We start from the raw sequence: 21,824 nt of genomic DNA, 5'->3' as shown, positions 1-21,824 counted from the left end.
GTAAATAGATAAGATTATTTTACATCATCTTTCGATACTCCCTTTAGAACTCCCTTTAGGTTGGATAATAGAATACAGCTGTTTGATAAAATGTTGAATTTTACGCCCTTATGATCTTTAGGATAATACTTTTAAAAGTATTTTTTTTTCTGTGTAGTACCATTGGGAAATGAGGTACTTAAACTATGTAAGACACTCATTTTTGATATAGACTTGAGTATGAAATATTAAAGAACAGTAGACAAAGATCATAGATTGTAGAGCAATATGATAGCTATGGAAGTTGGATGAATGGGTATGTGTAAGAAAGGTTTTAAGTTAGGGTTGTTTAGCAGTTAATATTGTTTAGAAAGTATATGTTGGTCTAAGTTATGTAGTGTCAAATGTTGGATGTAAGGTATATGTGGGACGATTGTTTTTATTATTTTTATTTCTTCTGTTCAAAATCAATAAAAATTATTATTAAAAAAAAAGAGCTCTGAGGCCTCACGAAACTACAAATCCCAGGGTCTAGGAAAGCTCCTGCTGCCCCCTTCTTTCTTTCTATGAGCCTCAAAGGAGCTACAAGATCTCTGTACATCTTATAGTCGGCCAGGTAATTTTGGACTTCATTTCCCAGAAGCCTCAGCCAGCCTGGCCAATGGTTGGGGACTTTGGGAGCTGAAGTCCCAAAAAACATTTGTAGGCCTATTCTATTAATCCTTCCCTATATGACTAGCTTAGCGGGGCCTTTCCCTGTTGGCTACGCAGGAGGACAGACCAACAAGTCAGACAGCCTTCCCTGACTGGGAATGTAGAGTGGAACAGCCCCTTGGAGACCCGGAAGTACTCCTCACCCAGACCGGAAGTCGCCCTCCCTCCACCCTTCGCCCTCTTTCTGCCGCCATCTTGTGCCCGGCTCGTCTCGTACAGTAAGTTTGGGCTGTTTGTATCCGCCTCCATCGGCCTCTGGGCCTCCGCGGGCCGGGCGGGAGGGAGGCAGCCGAAGCCGGGAGAGCCTTGGGCTGTCGAGGGGGCCGCCCTTTCAGCGAACGGGGCGAGACGGAGCTCTGGTGTCGGTGCTCCCTTTAGGCCGCACGGAGCCGCAGGGTTTCGGCGGGGCCTTGGCTTCGAGGCGAGGAAGGCTTTGACTGTTCTGGCTGCCTCCTGTTGCATTCTGGGGTTTGTAGTTCAGTGAGGCCTAAGAGCTCTCTGGCGGAGAAGTCTAAATGACCCTCCCTGAACTGCAGATCCCAGAATTCAGGAGGAGGAGGGCCTTTTCATCTGTTGGTTCCCCAGCTTCGCTTCCCCGGGAATGGAAGGGCTTTTCATAGAATCGTAGAGTTGGAAGAGACCGCAAGGGCCCTGATCCAGTCCAACCCCATTCTGCCATGCAGGAACTCTCAGTCAAAGCATCCCCTTTGACAGATGGCCATCCAGCCTCTGCTTAAAGACCTCCAAGGAAGGAGACTCTGCTGCACTCTGGGGAAGGAGTGTGTTCCACTGTCAGACAGCCCTTACTCTCAGGAAGTTCGTCCTAATGTTCAGGTGGAATCTCTTTTCCTGGAGCTTGCATCCATTGTTCCAGGTCTTGTTCTCTGGAGCAGCAGAAAACAAGCTTGCTCCCTCCTCAATATGACACCCCTTCAAGTATTTAAACAGGGCTATCATATCACCTCTTAACCTTCTCTTCTCCAGGATAGTATAGAGAGATATTGTAGCACCTTTGAGACTTAAGATCCAAATCCACTTTGAGACACTTTTAACAGTCCTGACTCAGTGCTTGGGAATTGTAGTTTATTGTGACACCAGAGCGCTCTCTCTCTCTCTCTCTCTCTCTCTCTCTCTGATAGAAAGTTTAGTAGATTATCACACTACGCTCTTAAAACGTTGCTAGTCCACTCTGGCTTCCTCCTGTGGCATTCTGAGGCTTGTAGTTCAGTGAGGCCTAAGAGCTCTCTGGCTGAGAAGTCTAAATGGCCCTTCCTAAACTGCAAGTCCCAGAATGCAACAGGAGGCAGCCAGAGCTGTTAAAGTGAATTAGCAACATTTTAAGAGTGTAGCGTGATAATCTCCGTAAAAGTCTCACATAATCTCCTTAAAACTACAGTTGCCAGAATTCCCTAGCATTGAGCCAGGGCAGTTAAAGTGGTCCCTGGATTGTTTCTGCAGTGTGTTTTGGTCCTCACTGGAAGAAAGAAGTTGGCAGCATGAGTTTTCATAGACTTCAGCCTACTTCCTCAGATGCATTTGGTGAGATATTTAGCCTTCTCTGTCAGAGGCTGCATCTTCACTGCAGAAATAATCCACTTTGACACCACTTTAACTGCCACATCTCCATGCTGTGGAATTCCGGGAATTGTATGAGATTACTGCACTCTTCAACATTCTTATAGTGCTGCTATTCCACTTTGACTGCTCTGGCTGCCTCCTGTTGCATTCTGGGATTTGCAGTTTAGAATCCTCAGCCAGAGAGCTCTTATCTCTCACTGAACTACAAATCCCAGAATGCATAGCCAGAGCAGTCAAAGTGGAATAGCAGCACTACAAAAGTGTGGTGTTGTAATCTCTGTTGTTTGATGTGGCACCAGAGCTCTCTGGCTGCATCCTCACTGCAGGAATAATCCAGTTTGACACCACTTTTAACTGCCACGGACTGCTCCATGCTATGGAATGTTAGGAACTGCAGTTTCCTGAGATATTTGGCCTTCTCTGACAGAGAGCTCTGGTGCCACAACAAACCATAAACCCCGGGATTCCATAGCATGGAGCTGAAGTGCAGTCAGAGTCCTCACCCAACTCTGCCCCAATCATCCACATTAGTGGCCATGGGTGCCAGTAGGCTCTGCCAGGAAAGGGAGTCTGTTGGATTTTCTTCCACATCCCACCTGCTCCTTCACTCTTTACTTGCAAGGATCCTCCAGAAAGTGTAGTTGCTGAATAATATTCTAGGAGATAAATAAAAGTTAAGACTGGCAAGGTAGGAGTTTTTGGATTAGTGCTTGGGGAACTGAAGGAAGCTGGGGTGTGTGTGCCCTGCTGGTTTTGTCTGGTGAGTAATGAATGTGTCTTGGAGGAGATATGAGAGGGAAGCTGTATCCAAGAGCCAGAGAGGGTGAGTTATGATCTGGGTGTGTGAAGTTATTATTATTATTATATTTATTTATATCCTGCTTTACCCTACAAAATTAGGACTCAAAGCAGCTTACAGTTTAAAAGCACAGTGCAATTAAAAACATACAAATGTGACCTTAGAAAAGTTAAATTATTACAGTATTAAAACTGATCACTTCTCTTAAAAATAGAATATAGATAAAAGCACTTAAAACCATACACTTTAAAACAGTACAACTTGCTGTTTTTGTCTGAAATGTCAGAGAACTGGAGCTGTAATGAAGAAGGTGAGACTGCCTGTGCCCAACTACAGCAAGCCAGCATTCTCTTTCCAGTAACTGGCAGATAAATCTTTCTGGAAAAATTATATGCTCATTTATGTTAGACCCCAAGTGACATTTACTAACTTTCAGGTGTATCCTGTTCTTCAGATGTGTACTGCTTTAGAACATACATATTGAATGTTGATATGATGGTTGCTTGATTCAGCAGTTCCTCTGTGAGATGTCTCTTGGGATCGTCATCGTAACTTACTTTCTCTTGGCCTCCGTTGCCCTTTGTAATGTCAGTGTCATTGCTGATAGTGAGGAAAGAGATTATGAGTTAATACTTTTAGCATTCATCAGTTAATATCCAATGTTACAAGTTGACCAAAGAGGTTGCTGCAGTTATGAAGTGGGACTCTAAACTGTCATTATTGCAGCTACACTAATTTTGTCTATTTCAATGTAATTAGTTAAACTTTCTGTTAGTTGTTTAGTGGGATAGGGTAGGATGCTTTAGCATTACTTTTGTCCACTTCACAGGAGCACACAAAAGTTTTTCTATTACTTAAAACTTCCAGCCCTCTGTCAATAAATATTTTTTCAAGGTAATTATCTTGAGGGAATTCATGCTGTGGGAAGTGATTCTGTTTCTCCTGTGTTTGTATCTTTGGTTATTCTCATTGTAGATTAGAGATATTTTTGTTAGATACTTACCAATATTAGTACTATGATAACTATAGTAAACATGACTGATTTTTTCTCTCTCTTAGAAATGCCTGGTGAAGCCACAGAAACTGTCCCAGCAACTGAACAGGAGCTGCCACAGCCTCAGGCTGAGACAGGTTAGTGTCCTGGATGATTAATAAGCCTTCAGAAAGAATCCTGAAACTCGTCTGGTCAGATAACGAAGCCAGTAACACTATTTTGAGAGGAAGAACAGGCAAGTAATTAGGTGTAGTGTAGCATAGTGGCCAAGGTGCTAGGGCCTCAGTCTTCTGCAAAGTGATGAGAAAGCAAGTCCCATTAAATTAGAAACAGGCAAATTGTGGGTCCCAGTTATTATTGAAGCAATATCATCCCCCACTATTGGTGATGCTGGCTAAGGCTGATGGGAACTGCAGCCCAACAATATCTGTGTAACTGCACGTGTCCCACCTGTATTAAACTCAACTTTCTTTGAAGTAAAGTGATGCAATTGTAAGAGCTTCTGGTTTAAATCTTGCCTTCACTATGAGCTTACTAGTTTGCCTTCGGAAAGCTGTTGTCTTTCAGCTTCAGGTCCACATCTGCAAGTTAAGAGTAATGCTGGCATATATCTAATAGAGCATGTTGTTGTCATTACTGCAGTAACTTATGCGAAGCTCTTAGAAAACTTAAGACAACCAGAACATTGTTTTGACTTGAGAATTTGAGATAATACATGATCTTTTCTGATTTTGATGAGTTGCAGAGTCTCTCTGAGACATTGCAGTAGCATGCTTAAAGTGAATCACGAACTGGATAAACACTGCTATCCAGCTTGGTTGTGGATGTTTTTACATATAATATGCTAACAGTAGTAATGGCTAAATTTCTGAAGTGTGCACATGTGCAGGTATATGCTAACTTGGTGCAATTACCAAAGGAAACAAGAGAAAAGTTAACTGTTGGTTGCTCTAACCCAGGTCAAATGCTAGATACTTCTCTAATGGCTTTGGTGATCTTCTTTTTAACCTTTTATAGTGGAATAAGCTTTGTTTTGTTTACATCATCTCCACATGGATAGTTTTTCTAAGTATTCTTCATAATAGTAAGCTGAGTAAGTCTTCTTCGGGAAGAAAAAGAGATGCTTTAATCAGACTCAAAGGATATATCTTATTTTTAAATCTCTGTAAAAGCCCCAAATGGGAATATTGGCACATGATCAGTCTGTAACTACTTGGTGGCAATTCACATTTTCTTTTACAAACACTCTAGGAAGCTTTAGTGTGGTTGTGAAACGTTTACATAATAATGTGGACTTGGGTAAATTTTCAGAGAGTGCCTCATTCTAGTGCATTAGGATTGTGAGCTGCTTTGAAAAAACTGAGTTGCATTTTGATGTGTGCTTGTGTATATTTGGGTGCATCCCTCTACTAACTGTCAACTCCTTCCCCAATACATTATGTTTCCACCTGTCTGTTTTAAAGGTATCATGGATGCTGATTAGCAGAGAACCAGGTTTCCTGGTTTACTACATTCTGCCTGGAAGCTTAGGGAACACTGCATGCCTTTGTGACTGAGTCTTCCCCTACATACACCTGTGCATGGGATGTTGCACACTGCATGACTGGTAAATGGAGTGATTTTGGTCCAAGGTCTGTTGGGAGTTGAATGCAGTTGAATGGATTAAAGCAGGCAGAGTAGCTGTCCAGGGGCTGCACATGCTCCTCACTGGACCTTGGAGGGCTGTGGTCCTACTCCTAATTTACTTTTTATTCAGAATACCTCCAGCATTTTCTAAGGAGAATGGGGGAAGGAGTTTTGTCACATCCTTCCCCTTAAGTCAGCAGCTTTAGACCCAGGAGGAACCTTTTTCCATGCCATGAAGTGAACCAGAAGTCATTTCTGGGGTTTTTTTTTTTTTTTTTGGGGGGGGGAGGGGGAGACTCTTGGATTAAACAGTCCAGAGAATGTAAAGACATTGCAGAGTTGCTTCCTCCATCGTAGAGGGTATATGGGACATTATGAGTTTAATTTTTTTCCCAACTTTTAAAACCCCTGAAACGGGTGCAAAAACAGTCTCAAAGCTCTGCATCACTGTCCTCAACCCTGTTTTAAGGCAAGAAACAAATGTGTACCCAGTGTTACATAGCATGCAAATCTAAGCAAAGTCCATAGTGAGGGTTCCTTTCCCCTTGCATCATTTGTGCCAGAGCGATGTTCCAGCACCCTGTTAAGGAGAATTAGCTGCAGATACTAGTGTAGTATTTGGCACCTGTGATATGCTAGAGCGATTAATCACTGAAGCCGTGACTGGGGCCCAGCAAATAGGTTTTGGATTGCTTCAGTCAGGCTTTGCTGCTGGTTCTCCCTCAGATTAAGATAGAAAACAGCTGTGTCAGGAGGGTAGATAGAGAATTAGGAATAGGGTGGTCTAAAATATCATACAAATAAGATGGGAGGAAACAGAATAGCATTGATAGAACCAATTCCTAAAGCAGAATAGCCATCCACTCTTTCATATATATGTGTGTGTGCGTGCACACACACACATTCAGGGATGTATCCTTCAGCCTTCAGAGGTATTGGTTATCACTGGCCGCTACATTTCTTATCTCCTGACTTCAGCTTTGCTGTCCCACAATGGGGTGGTTGCATACTACTACAACATAGTGAACTGAGTCCAAATTGGCTTTTGACATGAAGTGCTAATCTTCAAAATCTGATGTCATCTGAATTCAGCTATGGTAACAATGGGCACATAACTATCTTGTCATGGGTGCCACAGACTGAAGGTACCACTGTAATACAGCCTCAGTTGATTCAAGTGTTTTAGTGCAATGACACTAATTCACTTCAGTTTGCCTCATTTCTCTGGAGGATAGTTTCTGTAATGCTATGTGCATGAGGATTTGCTTTACTAGTCATGGTGCCATTTGTCTCTGGGGTACCAAGCATAGTTGCCAAAAATTTCCACTGTTGGACACATTTACTTTTGGATTTTTAACCAACTCCATGAGGCATGTGCAAACATTTTGGTCTCCCGGGTGGTATCTGAACAGTTGGAACTATTGCAGTAACTCCAGCTCCTGGGGCCCACATGGAAGTGAAGCTGACAGCTGAGGAGTCCAGACCAGTTGCCACCAAGAATCCTGAGGTGGCAGGCCAGGGTTCTCAGGCTGGGACAGCTCTAGAGCCTTCAGGTAGGTCTCAACTTAAAAACAGTAGGATGCAGTCAAAATAACTGGTGTGTTTTTGTGTTGTTTTTTTTAAAAAAGCTAAATGCAAAAGCAATGCAATGAATCATCCCCAAATGCCAGTTCTGTTAATCTGGAGGGTCTTACATTTGGCATTCCTTCCTTCCAGATAAAGAGAAGTGTTTGTTTTTTAAGGAAAAAATGAACATTACCTCAGCTGGGCAGTAAAAAGACATTTTCAACATTTGCATAAGATGTTCCTTACTGTGAAGCCTATTACTTCCTTGTTTTATCCTTGGCCTTTTTCCTGCCTTGTTCCAAGTGTTTTTAGTTTGAACATTTATTTCCCAACTTAGATCTGTCTTCCCAGTTGTTGCCCAAGAGCTGATTGCACAGCAGTCAACACAAAGCCAATGACCACTTACTGTGACTTCCTTCAGTCGTTCAGTGGAAGGTTGAAAGGCCAGTGCAAATCAAGTTGTTTGGAAATTCCATTGCCATTTCTCCTTCATTTTCCTGATGGAAACAGGAGCAAATGTTTTCTTTTTCTTTTTTTTTTTTTTTAATTTAAGTTTAAAATAACAGCTTGATTATAATTACATTATGAGCGGCAGTATATCACAGTAAATTATATACAGAAAAATCTTTTTCTTTATAAGGTCCAAAATTTTGCAGTTCACCTATATTGCCATTAATACAACTGTGTGTATTTTTTTTCTCAGCTGTAACATTCTATCTTAAATCTGAGGACTTTCAATCCCATAACTTGTTAACTTTTTTCCATTTCCTCAGAAATTGAACAACAGGAGCCAACATTTTCAATGAAGTGATACCGAATGGCTCATTCATATCATAAGACTGAGTTGTGCCAACATTTAAGCTAATTTTATGTCAAAGATTCCAGCATTCTTGTTGGAAAGTTTGGAACTAAATGTAGAGCTTAAAAAACAATCTGTGAAAGGACAGTATTATTTAGATGGAACCTGTAGGCTGTAAATGGATTGCAGCCTTTCTTTTTCCATAGGATAGGAAGGATTTTGTTAATCAGACCATTTGCTCAACCTGGTGTTTACATCACCAGTCTACTATATACATGCCTTGAGTTTTGGGTGTCATCCCAGTGCTGTGAAGCAGCACAGCCCATGATTACAAGGAGTTACCACACATGGTGAAAACTACTCCCTTCCTCCTCTTCGCATTTAGATGAACAGTAGAAAAGGGCCCTTGATATCCTCAGATTTACTCTTGCATTACAAAATTCACATTATAAAGGGCTTTTCTCCTTTACTTATCATGAGAAGGCCTATGTAATTCCATTGTAATGCACTCCCACTTGCATTTCCATTTAAATAGCAAATTTCTAAGATTCTATATTGATGGTGGCACATGCAATACTTGAGTCATGCAAACAGAATAACTTCCTTTGTGGATACCACATTCAAGGTTATTGACAAGCTGGAATCGGTCAAAAGGAGGGAGCAAGATAGTAAAAGATCTAAATAAAAACCAAGCCCTATAAGGAACAGTTTAGGGAGCTGGGTATGTTTACTTTTGAGAAGAGACAATTCAGGGGTGACATTATAACCATTTTTAAATATCTAAATTGATGTCATGTATAAGATGGAGCAACCTTCTTCTTTAAACTTCTGATGGCTTTTTCTCAGGAGTGCTTTAGCTTTGTATTCCTGCATGGCAAGGGCTGGACTAGTTGGCCTTTGCCGTACCTTCCAGCCCTGTGATTATGAAAGCAGCATGCACATTGTTCTACCTGCATGACACCATTAATCAGCGTTCCTTATAACCAGTCTATTTGCTGCTATTTACTCTCTGTCTGCACATGTAGTATGTAAAATTCATCCATCCATCCTTGAAGCGCAGCATCTTTTAAAAATGAGTGACCGGTGCTATTGCCATGCCCATTGCCTTTTTGCTAAGCCTCACAATGGCTAATGTAAGTTGTATCTTTCCTAAACAAGTTTATTTTAATTCAAGTCCCATCTCTGTTAGAATAATACCAAACCTAACCTTATTGAAAGGCATTATACGGTGTGAAAGGCAATTTGCTTGAAACATGGGCAGCTCTTGGTTATTCTCAATTTGTTATCTTGGTCAAGACAAGAGAATAGAAACTTCTGTATTATATAGCCTATTGATGTGCTGATCTCATTTATAATCTGTTGTACTGGCTCATTTCACTCCTGCTATTCCTGCACATTTTGCTAGTGCTCCTGAAGCACCTGCAACATGCTTTTCTTACAACACCAGGTATTTGGTCAGAATTTCTATGTGTGCCTCCCTAACCGTAGTTTGCTGTGCTGTGCCAGTGCTGTTACACTAACCATAGAGTTGAGCAAGTAGGGGTGATATTTGGTAAACATCAAAAATTGGGAAGTCCAGCCTCGTAAGTACTGCTTGTAGCTGTTCTATACACATTTTGTGAGTTGCAAAAAGAAATACAGTATGGCTAGACTTGGACCATGGCTGATGCCTCTCAGATGTTTTGAACCATAACTCACATAATCTCATTGGCCATACAGTCTGAGGCTCATGGGAGATGTAGTCCAAAACATAAAGAGCACCACTTTGCCTACCCTTGATTTAGTTTATCAGAGCTGAACACAAACTTTATCTTGTGGGCATGTGCTCTTGGCAGCCATACAGAAAGACCTATTATGTGATTCATTAAAGGCTTTATGGTTCTTTGCATTGCATTTTTAAAAGTTGGTGTTGTTTTGTGTGCCCTAAAATGAGCCTTTGGTGTCTGAGTTACGCAGTGCCTTTGGCTCCTATGAAGAGCAACTTGACCTTGAAATTGTACAACATGATTTGCTTGAGGATGTCACACTGTCACACCTACTTGGATTGGGAACACATGAAAATTTCTCATCAGAAAAGCTTACAGACTGATTCCCAGACTTTATTTCTGCCGTCAAATTAAGCTAGCTAGTGTAAAAGTCTTTTTTCATTTTAAATGGAACCTATGCTACAAATCAGTCAATCTGATATTTTGTTGTTGGTATTAAACATGTGCATCTAAACACAGTACAAGACAAGGTTAATTCCCATAACTTTAACAAGTTCCTGAACTAGCCCTTCTCACATGTTAAGGCCAAACCCCCAGATACCTACCTAACATGATTGAATGTGGAGTGAGAGACACAACTGGAGAGTGTTGACAGCTGAGTAGGAGTTAGCTATGACAACAGTGACAGGTTTTCAAATGGTCTAATCTGCATATATATCCTCCAGTGGAATATTGCATTGCTTGAAGACCCCTTGACTACAGTGACATGAGTGTAGGTAACAAAAATAATTTGCTGTTTTCTGGAAGCAGATGCAGTTATTTCTGCCCCACAGGTAACTGTGCAGTATTTCCATATGGGAGGCTCCAGATAACTTTTTTTCCTTCCCCAGTGTTTTCTTCATCATTGATTCACCTTTTTCTCTCCTTTAGCTGCTGTTTCCATCTCCTCTGATTCTAGCACTGCACACCCTTCCTCTTCATCCTATGATGTTAAATCGCCCCCTGCTGGATCCTGTCCTTTCACCACTCCCCTGGCACCTCCTGGCTTTGCTGCCTCACCTGGGCAGGCTTCCTCCCTTGTGGCAGTCATTCCTTCTGTCTACTCAGCGCCAGTCAGTCCTGGCCCTGTTTTGCCGTCTGTTACTCCAACTATGGCAGTCCAGACTCCTCCTCCTCTCTTCGAGCCTCCTGATCTGGCTGTGCCTGCACAAATGGTTAGCCCCTCATCTCCAGGCATAGCACCGGCCTCTCCCTTGGATCCAGTATTATCCTCCAAGCCTGTTGGTTTGGCTTCTCCAGCTTCCCCCATGAGCCCAGCCCTGATGGCTCCATCTGCCACCGTTTCTCAGGTGCCACTGTGTCCGCTTGCCCCAGCTCCTTTCATTCTCCCAGTTGCTCCTGTTTCTCCTTCTTTAACCCCAGCCCCCGCTGTTCTCCCTGCCGCTTCAGCCCCTTTTCCAGTTCCTCCCAATTTTCCTATCAGTCCCACAGCTCCTATTCCAATTTCTGCTTCTACAGTCCCACCTTCTGCTTCATGCTCTCTTCTCCCAAAACCTACATTTTCTCCCCCTGTGCCACCAGTACTTCCCCTTCTTAGACCCACAACCCCTTTTCTAGTTCCTAGTAGTCCTGGAGCCCCAGCAACTCCTACTTCACCCCCAATGTCCTCTCCCAATGTTGCTAAACCACAAAGTTACATGATACAGCCCCACAGCCCTGTTGCTTCTTCAGTGCCTACATCTAGTTCTGTGCCCCCTGCAGGGCTACCTGTGGGCTCTGCTGGCCTTCGCACAATTCCTCCCTTGGCATCTGCTTCTAAACCTGTGGTACCTGCTTCCTCTTCTTTGGCTTCTGCAGTGCCCATGGAAACCTCTCCTAAGACCCCAAACAAACCTCTTTCTGGACCGCTAGTACCTGCAGGGCCCCATGAAAAGTCTCCCTCTGGTCCTGCGGCCCCACCACCTGCTCCTGTACCATTAGTAGGGCTGCCTGAAAAATCTGTTTTAGCACCTGCTTCTGGCCCTGTAGTCCCTCCTCCAGCCCCAGTGGCACCTTCCCCTGGCTTTGTGGCACCTTCAGGGCCACCTATGAAACCAGCTATTAGCCCTATACCTCCAGTGGGCCCTACTGCTATAAAACATGGTCCTGGATCTCCTCTGTTTCTGACAGGCCCCACTGCTAGTCCTGTGGCACCCACAGGGCCACCTGTAAAACCAACTCCCCCTTCAGCCCCTGTGGGACTTGTGGGACCAACTGTCAAACCAGTCACAAGCCCCATAACTCCACTGGGCCCTGCAGCTTTTCCAGTAGCACCTGCTGGACCACCTATAAAACTTCCTTCTAGCCCTGTAGCTCCTCCTCAGGGCCAAACAAGCCCCCCTGTTGGTCCCATGCCACCTATAAAATCTCCTTGTGGCCCTGCAGCCTCCCCAGGGCCTGTTTCTACTCCGTTATCTACAGAGCCACCTGCAAAACCTGCTTCCCCTTCAGCACCTGCTTCTTCACCTGTAACCCTCTATGGTCCTGTGGCACTTCAAGAGCAACCTGTGAAACCCATGCCTGTCCCTGTGATCCCATCAGGGCCTGTATCTACACCTGTGGTAGCTACCGGACCCCCTGTGAAACCTGTTTCAGCACCTGCTTCTGCCCAAGTTGGCCCTCCTGTTGCCCCATTGGGCCCTCCCCTTTGCTCTGTAGCACCTGTTCCCGAGCCTGAGCCTCCTGTTTTAGAACCTGTTTCTGACACTGTACCCCCTTCTATGTCTCAGGGAGGTTTGGCTTCTGCACCATTAGTATCTGCAGGGCTATCTGTGCAGTCCAGTTTTCCCTCCATACCTGCTTCTGGCCCTAATGCCCCAGCAGTGCCTGCTTCCCAGCCTGTAGCACCTGTTCTTGCACTTGTGTCTGACCCTGTGCCTGTTCCAGGAGGATCTGTTCCCATGCCATTATCATTACCAACAAACTCTGTCTCCCCAGCACCTGCTTCTACCTCTGTGGCCCCAGCAGGGCCTGTCTCTGGTCCTATACCACCCATCACCCAATTTGAGGCTCCTCCCTTGATCCCTTCTTATAGTTCAGTGGCTGCAGCAGCACCTGCAACTAAGCCACTGGCTCCCACCATACCCCCTGTGGCATCCCCTTCATCCTTTCGGGCTACTTGTCCCACAGCACCTCCTTTGGGCCCTGCCTCTGTTCCTTCTTCCTGCCCCTGGGCTGGACCTGGACCTGTTCCTGTGGGTCCAAAAAAGGTAGCCCCTACATCATCAGCACCTGAAGTGACACCCACAAAGCTGCCTTCTTCTTTGGTATCTGCCGCTGGCCCAGGGGCCCCAATCAGCCTTGCTTCTAGTCCTGAAGTCCTTCCTATGCAACCCTCTGCAGTCCCTCCTGTTGCCCTGGCAGGGGTGTTTCCTAGATCAAAGGTTCCTGCAGTGCCACCTGAGAAGGCTGCTTTTCCCCCAGCACCTGTTTCTGACCCTGGGGCACCTGCACCCCAATCCACCCTGACTCCTCCAGCACCTATTTCAGGGCCACTGGCACCACCAACAGTACCAACAGAAATTACTTCTAGTCTTCTGGCACCTGATTCCAACCCTATAATGTCCCCTGTGGCCTCAACACTGCCTGCTTCTAAAATTTCTGCTCCTGCAGAGCCAGCTCTGAAACTGGCTTCTGCTTTGGCACCTACATCTGTCCCCTTGGCTCCTGCTGGAACCCCAGCAGTGCCTGCTTCTAGCCCTGAGGCTTCTACAGTGCCAGTGGCTTCTGTGCCCATTCCTGTGACACCTGCTCCTGCTCCAAGGCCTGTTGTTTCTGCATCTAGCCCAGTAACCTCTACAATAGCATCTGCCATCCCTCCTCCCTACACTCCAGCAGTGACTTCCCCATTGCCTCCTCCTGTGTCACCTCCAACCCCAGCTTCTCCTTCACTGGTAGCCCCAGGTCCTGTGTCTGCCCCCACATCACCAGCTATCCCTGCAGACTCTCCTGCCTCCCAGGTTCCTGTCACTTCCACTGCTGGGGAGCCAGTAACTCCACCAAAACCCATATCTCTGCCTCTTGTGCCACCTGATCTCCCTGTTTCTCAGCCTATTTCCCCTGCACCACCTCCTGCTTCCCCTGTGAAAAAGTCTGCTTCCTCCTCTAAGCCATCGCCAGCCCCACCTGCTCCTGGTGCAGCCGTTGATATTCCACCCCAAATCCCAACCCCTGCCTCTGCTGTCCTTGAAGACGACGAGCTGCCACCTTTGATTCCTCCAGAGGTGCCTGCTGGGGAGCCACCTCTGCAGCCAGTCCTGGTGGATTTCTCTCCAAAACCAGCTGTGGCTGTTGCTGAGGTTCCAGCAACTGCTCCTCTTCTTCCTCCTCCTCCTCCTGCCAAACAGCCTGTCCTGAAGAATGACAAGGGTATTTGCCTCCTCCGTTTGCTGTGTGCATGGATATCACAGACTACTTACTCACTGAATACTAACCTGTCTGTACAGGACTCTCTGCTTTGTTTGTTAGACTAGAAAAGTCGTATCTAGAAGTGACATAGCCTGGACTTAGCCTAAATATTATATGTCCAGTTGTGGTCAAAGCCAGTTGAAGGCTCCTTTGTGCGTGCTGATGGCTTGAAATGTTTGTATAGGCCACAAATGAGAGAGAGTCTGTTCTCACACTGAGCATGCTGTGGGTGTTTTTAAAAGGGTGTGACGTCAGCCTCGCCTTGTCCGGTATTTCTGGAATAGCACTAACCTAGAAACTCTAATCACAGCTTTGTTTGCTGTAGCACTTGCTGTCCTCTCAGCCTGCTTTCTCCAATCCTAGTATTTGCTTGTGATTAGTTATCTAGCAGATCATGCTGATTAGAGCTGCTATGAGTGAGATGGATATAATTTTAGCATGTGTTGTGAATACCATGTTCTGATTTATCCTGGCTGAGGAAGGAGACACTGCAAACTAATATCTCTGCCTCTTATCTCCATTTGTGAGTCCCAAGTGGAGTAGACCCATGGAAATAATGGAATATGCATTAACTTTCCAATGTCCCATTGAATCAGTGGGTCTATTGTAGTTGAGACTAGCAGTTGGATTTAGGTCATACTCTGCGTTGTCTGTTTGTATCTGTACATGGAGCATTGTGTTTTACTTTATTAGCAGTAAAAACTGTTTCATTGAATGCATATTAAACAGTACATGTGCTGTGTATTAAATTAAGGGACCTACCAAAGATCAGAAATAACCAGTCTGTGGTTCTAGCAGCCAGTCACTTCAGTATTGGCTGGCATGTGTACAGCTGTTGAGAAAGTTGCTGAGGTCTATAATAAGCTGGATTTAGCTCATGAGTTCAATGACAGGTGAGAGGAGACAACCTTTGTACTTGTTCCAGGAGTATAGCCTGAACATATTCTGCTGCATTCACATTTGAGAGTAGTGAAATTTACTCCCTCATTTATTATCTTACTTGCATCACAGCCACCCACATCCTGCACTAAATAATTTCTTGAGCCAGCAGTCAAGTGAAATGTGGAAGAACATATGATGCATCCATCCATCAATGGCAGTACCTTTTTCGTTACTTAAAGTGGAGGGTGGAATTTAAAAGTACAAAATCTAGTCCTTGCAGATACCTTTACCATTTCAGAATAGATCTGTCCAAATGCCCTCAAAATGTATTGGGAATGTCCTCCCCTTCCCCATTAACTCTTGGAGCTTCCTCATTTCTTGTGTGATTAGAAATAACCAACATTTGGCCATGAGTTTCAGTAACTGGATTTGCAAATAATTGCTTGTAGGCAGTCCTGGTTAGCATTAGTTGTAGTATTTTCCAGTTTGGACAGTAATGATAAACCCCAAAAGGAAAAATGTATCCAGTGGGGAAGATTTGTGCAAGTCTGGAGCACATTTCTGATGTCCAGACCTTAGTCTGAATTTATTTGAATTTCAGATGCCCTTTTGTTTCTATTCAGACTGTTGTACAAAGCAGGGATGACACCTTGATACTGCTAGTGCAACCATGATGATGCTTATTGAAAATTTTCCCCCCAGGTTATTTTCATGTTCTGCATATTAGTGCTAATGTGCTATTAGAAACTTTCATGCTCTGCCTCAGCTATTAAGAGCTCAATAATATCCTTACATAAAATTATCCAGTCTAGACTATCTGCAACTGCCTACTTGTTAGCTTTTAACTGGAACAAAAGCAAAAGAAAAGAAAAAGAGAATTCTTTGAAATTCTTTTCTTTCAACCGGCTCCCCTAACAATCGATAGTTTCTGTCAGTCTGTAGAGCATTAATACTGATCTGATGTAGTCTGTCATGGGAACAGAGAAGAGAGAGTGCATGCATTGTCTTGTAGCTAAGGCTGAATGAGAACTAGAGTACACCTGTTTTACCACTGTTTCTACCACCACACTGCTGCACAAATCAAAACACCTATTATGTAAGGCACTGTCAATTCAAAGCTATCTGTTGTCAGTAGATTTTTGTCTTCTCTGTGTCAGCTTTAATGCCTATATTGGACATAAACTCCTGTATCACCAGATAATTCTGACATTTGTTGGCTCTCTGGTGAGCTTTTCGTGTGCACTGGCATAATAAAGGAATGGAAAAAGTCGTATGACTGAGCAGCCCAACCCTTCCTGTTTTGCCTGGGCCTGCTTGCCACTCCTGCGAGAGTCCCAGTTGAGGAAAATAATGTTCATATTTGTTTCTGTAGGGTCTGGGACAGAATCCGACAGTGATGAATCAGTGCCAGAACTCGAAGAACAAGACTCTACACAGGCCACAACACAGCAGGCACAGGTGGGAATTTGTGGAAAGAAACAAATGACTAGGGCATTTATTTAATGGGCATCCTGTACAGGACCGCAGAATACCAATCATGGAGCAAACATATGCCAGCCCCCTAAAAATTTCCATCAGGATCGCCCAGTGCAGCATTTACATGGTGCATTTTTAGTAGTTTTGCACTGATACCACTATACAGTGATCCAGCATGTAATATGCATGTTGTATCTCAGATGTACATGCTAAAAAATTCCAAGCTAGAAACTACAAAGTTGAGGGCAACAAAATGTTTTTTCAACCCACCTCCCTCATTTTTTAAGGCAGAGGGCAACAGGAGATACATCCCTCCAAGGTCCTGCAGGGGGCTTGTGAAACCACCCAAACCCATGGCTGTTGCCCACCTGTGTACTAAAGGGTCTATAATGGCAGCTTTCTTATGGAAGGTGCTTGTATCTGTCACTGCACATAAGCTATCTTCTATACTTTCAAATGTGGAGGAACAGCTACTTCAGTGATACATCTAGGGTTTTCCTTCCTGCCCAGCTTTCCTACCCTTCCCCTGCCTTTTTTTTTAATTAATCCTGAATAAGAATTATGGAAAGCTGCTGAGGCTTAGTGAGTCTACAGAATGAATTTCATAGTTTACTGGGCTCTTAGTAAGAACACACCTCTTTATACTGTTGTGCTTCTGATCTGGCACATAGATGATACAGTGGACCCTTGGTTCTGTGCGGTTTTGGTTCCAGCACAGACACACACCCATGGATACCAAAATCTATGAATACAATATAATGGCAAAGTAAAATGGTATCCCTTGTGTAAAATGGCAAAATCAATGTTTGCTTTTTGGAATTTATATATTTTCAAACCATGGATACTTGACTCTGTGGATATGGAGGGCTGACTGTACCCCTGATTTTTCCTTATCGACCTGTGCAGTGATGTAAAATTGGAGAGTGAAGTTGTCTCTTTGACCTGAACTGCAAATCTGGAGGGGTCATTTTCTCCAAAGAAATCCTTCAGAGATTTGTTGTAATTGGGGATGCAATCTGCTGGAGTTTTCCTTAATTTGTGTGTGTGTGTCTTTTTATGTTGGTAGCTTGCGGCAGCAGCTGAAATAGATGAAGAACCAGTTAGCAAAGCAAAACAAAGCCGGAGTGAAAAGAAAGCACGGAAGGTAAAACCAAGTTGGTGAAAACAGCTGAACCATTCTTACTATGAGATTCAGTAGGAGCTACTTAAATCTTTTGTCTCCAGAGGGTGTACAGAAGCACGCAAACATACATATATCACTTGAACATGTCATTCAGGGTGTTCTTGCAAGGCACATTTTATTGTAACTGCTGGAGTGCTAATTTGCTTCTTCAGGAAAAGCCTCCCTGTCGAAATAGCTGAAGGAAAGAAGAAATTCAGATGAGTTAGGAATTTCTCTGCTCTACTTCTTCTCTCTTAAAAGGGAGTAGGGCATGAGAAAAGCACCCAGAATCAACTCCTCCTAATAAAAAGAAACTAAAATAAGTGATACAGAGCCATCCCAGTGAGTTCTTAGCTTGTTCTCTTTGTGTCACGAGAATTACTATATAGCGAGAAGATTAATTCTGCAAAATTGAAGAAGCCAGCTAGTTTTCTGAAATGGTTTTTCTAACATTTTATAGAAGCTGAAACAAGTAATCAGGGTTTAATGATACAATTACAAACAGATCCTTAGTCTAAACTTTCATCTGTGTGGCTTCATACTCAGAAAAGGGCATTGACAATCTCTGTGTATTGAATCAGGTAAAAACAAATGTCACAGTATTGTAATGGGAGTTTTATAGCCACATTTAATGTCCTCTGCTTTCCTGTCATGGTCTACTATGCTTCAAATGCTAAAAATGCTAAGTGAATATTTCTTCCCAATCTTCTCTGTTTGTTTTAAAGGCGATGTCCAAACTTGGCCTTCGTCAGGTAACGGGTGTAACCAGGGTAACTATTCGGAAATCCAAAAACATCCTGTTTGTCATCACCAAGCCAGATGTATACAAAAGTCCTGCATCAGATACCTATATAGTTTTTGGTGAAGCAAAGGTAAGCTGAACACAGACATGTCATGCTTGGGAACCCTGGCTATTTTGTTTCTTCTTGTGGAGTTCAATACAAAAAAGAACTGCATTATCCAGCTTTTCTGCCACTGTGGGGTGGGGTGGGGGGTCTGTTATGTTTGTCTTGCTCATCATTAGTTTCTTCTTCTGTTGTAAGAGGCCTCCCTGACTCCTCTCTTCTTCCTTCTGTACCAGATTGAAGATTTGTCACAGCAAGCACAGTTGGCTGCTGCAGAGAAATTTAAAGTACAAGGAGAAGCTGTTTCAAACATTCAAGAAAACACACAAACTCCCACTGTACAAGAAGAAAGTGAAGAAGAAGAGGTATGCCATACATTTGCATGTATCCATTGATGCAGATTAGGATTTGCAGCTAGTAGTCATGGTCAGGAAAAGCCTTCACTGCTGGTTGGGAGTTTCTAGATTTACTGGAATTTACTCTGGCCTCAAGCAGATGGTCGGCTTGGAGCACAGTCCTGAGGCTGGTCTCTGTGGCAGTCTGTAAAAGATCACCAGCAAGGAGCATTTTTTGTGCTCCTTTTGCAGCTGGGTTTGGGCCACCTTAGGTTGCTGCAGTGCAGCTTCGGCCCGATCTGGGGGAGGGGGCATAATCTAAATGCGACATTACCAGATTGGCTCAAAGGTGGTGCTTTTGGCCTGTCTGTTTTGGGCCTCTGACTTTAGACAAGAGGAGTGACATGCTTCCTTTATTCAACCTGATTGTTCTTCAGGCAGGAGCAAGAGATGCAGCTTAGTATTTCCTTGGGTGCTCTTGGTTGTTTATCTTCTCCCCACTCCATCTGCCACAAACGAGGAGCTTCCTTTGCATCCCCAAACATGCACCATCCTGGTGGTGTACTACATTCCAGTTTCCTTCAACTCTTGAATCATTACAGTTCCTCATAATTTTGGACAACAGCTTCCCATTGCCTAGTTATTTATTACTGTGCTGCCGATATCCTGATTTGCCCCTGTCAGTCTCACAACTTCCTACTTGAATCCTGAAGTTTTCTTTTCTTGTGGCTTTAATAATTGAGGGGAAGGGGTACTAGACAAAGAACCAGTTAGAAAAGCAGAACAGCCAGAGAAAAGAACACTGGTAGAAGTGACTGACAATACACTTAAGGTGTTTTGCTTATTCAGCAAAGAAAGGCAGTTGTAGGTTCCCAAATCTTATGTCCGTAGAAACACTGTATACTACAAAAAGTAGTCATTTAAATGTATTACTTAGGGTGTTCTCACAAGATCCATTTTACTGCAGCTAATAAGAGGCAGTCTAGGTCTCCTATCTATGAGTTGTCCCATTATTATTCTATGTGCTGCTTAGAAAAGTAATAGAGCCAACTGCTGCCTTTTGTTTCAGGTAGTGACAGATAAAGAGATTGGCACAAGCTCAGGGGTTGCATTTTTTGCTGGCATCCATTGTACTCATGGCCATGTGTGCATTACCAGATACCAGTGACTATAATTGTACTAAGGCTTGGAAAACATCACCCCTTGCGGAATGAGTTGTCATGCACTTAACTGCAGCAGGACTGTCAAAAGTAATTCCTAATCATTCCAACCTTGCATTTACTGGCAGTGTGACCTTGTTGATTTTACTGCAGGCATACCATTCTCTGCCATTTGTTGAGCAGATGAAATAAGCAAAACTCCCTAGCATAGGCAAAGCCCAGGTCACATTGTGGTGAACTCTTAGCACATATAGATTGCATTCTTACTTGCCCACCCTGTCATCATCCCTTCTTCTCTGCCATTCAAGCCCTCAACTCTGTATATGTTGTAGTGCAGAATTAATAGGATGAAGGCCTGCCTGGATTGTTGGAGGTTTTTTTACATTTTGTCTGTATTTGCAGTTTTTACCTTTGGAGATGTTGCCATTTTCCATTTTGTTTTTTCTGCTTTTCTGTTTACTTTAAATACTGTAGGTTTTGTGTTTCATTATGTCTCTCACACTGACAAATGCAAATAATACCACTCAGTGGTGCTGCTACTTCCACCCTCACAAGTATAACACTGAGGAATAGTAAGTGACTTTTTCAAGCTCTCTAGGGAGTTTGTAGCAGGACCTCATTGTACCATATCTCCTACATGTTGAAGATCATTCTGACCATTTTAAAACTTTTGGTTAAGTAATAAAATTTAAGGACAGTCTCGCTGTATTCTCACCATATCTTGCCTTCTTGGCAAAATGACTTTGAGTCACTGCTCTAAGAGACGATCAATTTCTTTCTATCTAGGTTGATGAGACTGGTGTTGAAGTGAAAGACATTGAGTTAGTCATGTCCCAAGCAAACGTTTCCAGGGCAAAAGCAGTCCGTGCCCTGAAGAATAACAGTAACGATATTGTAAATGCAATTATGGTAAGTAGCTTGTTGAATTCTGTTTGTAGCTCAATCAAGTGGGCTCCAAAGTTTGAAGAATAGATGGAGAGGTCCAGGCATACATCTCAGATAAACCACTCCATACTTCCAGTTCAAATATAGCCATTGTGTTTCTGTAGGGGAGAGAGAAAAGCATGAGTGTTCAATGTTATATCCTAGGCAACTAGTTGGGAACCAGGCACTGTATCTTTTTCCATCCTCACCTAATTGCATTATCACAGCTAGAATTACACTCTCTGTTTTCCTTGCCCTCTCTGTCTCACTGTGATCACAAGCAGTCATAACAATAGTCCCCAAGGTTACCTGGCTACATAGGGTAGATAAACAGTTTGCCTGGTTTGCTCTGGTATAGTCCCATGAACTTCCACATCAAACTGTGTAGGGTGAACAGAGATCCTAATTTGTTTCTTTCTATTTCTTTCCAGGAATTGACGATGTAGCCATAAGAAAGTAGAACTTTTGGTGTTACAGAGGAGAGTAAATTGCAGCTGACCTGAAAATTTGTACTATTTCTATCAGTTAATAAAAGTTGTGGATTAAAAGGTTCCACACACTGTCATTTTTCTTTTATTTTCAACAGAGCAGTAAATTCCTTGATAAACTAAAAAGAAAGTATTCTGATGACTTATGATTGTTTTTGACTGTTTACTGAAATGCTTATAATGATTCCTTGAAACTCTGCTGAGGTGCCAGAGAATTTGGGATTAATATGATTCGTCTTAAAAAATCACAGTCTACTGTTCTGGTTTTTGGCTTTTTTTTTAATCATGGATCTAGTGCTTGTTTAGAAATTTCTCTCTAATAGTTTTGGTTAATGCAGGCATTTA

The 21,824-nt window shown here is 43.3% G+C and overlaps 1 protein-coding gene across 3 annotated transcripts; it reads left to right on the top strand.

Annotated features, from left to right (window-relative positions):
- Positions 1 to 824: 824 nt before the first annotated feature.
- LOC149322580 (uncharacterized) lies at positions 825 to 21,543 on the top strand. Of its 3 annotated transcripts, XM_089480237.1 has the most exons (10): positions 825 to 911; positions 4,130 to 4,201; positions 7,118 to 7,243; positions 10,692 to 14,168; positions 16,462 to 16,547; positions 17,632 to 17,709; positions 18,453 to 18,599; positions 18,809 to 18,937; positions 20,854 to 20,976; positions 21,423 to 21,543. In XM_089480237.1, exons 2-10 carry the CDS (start codon positions 4,132 to 4,134, stop codon positions 21,435 to 21,437), a joined length of 4,251 nt encoding a protein of 1,416 aa, XP_089336363.1. In that variant the 5' UTR covers positions 825 to 911; positions 4,130 to 4,131; the 3' UTR covers positions 21,438 to 21,543. The 3 variants fall into 3 exon arrangements, with proteins under 3 accessions (XP_089336363.1, XP_089336381.1, XP_089336371.1); XM_089480255.1 differs by lacking the exon at positions 7,118 to 7,243; XM_089480245.1 differs by lacking the exons at positions 825 to 911; positions 4,130 to 4,201 and adding an exon at positions 5,567 to 5,670.
- The last annotated feature ends 281 nt before the right edge of the window (positions 21,544 to 21,824 follow it).

This window comes from Sceloporus occidentalis, unplaced genomic scaffold (genome assembly GCF_023333645.1).
Source record: "Sceloporus occidentalis isolate IW3139 unplaced genomic scaffold, rSceOcc1.0.p SCAF_1, whole genome shotgun sequence".
Taxonomy (NCBI): domain Eukaryota; kingdom Metazoa; phylum Chordata; class Lepidosauria; order Squamata; family Phrynosomatidae; genus Sceloporus; species Sceloporus occidentalis.
Note: the sequence above shows the minus strand (reverse complement) of the source record. Positions and strands in the feature narration are given on the sequence as shown.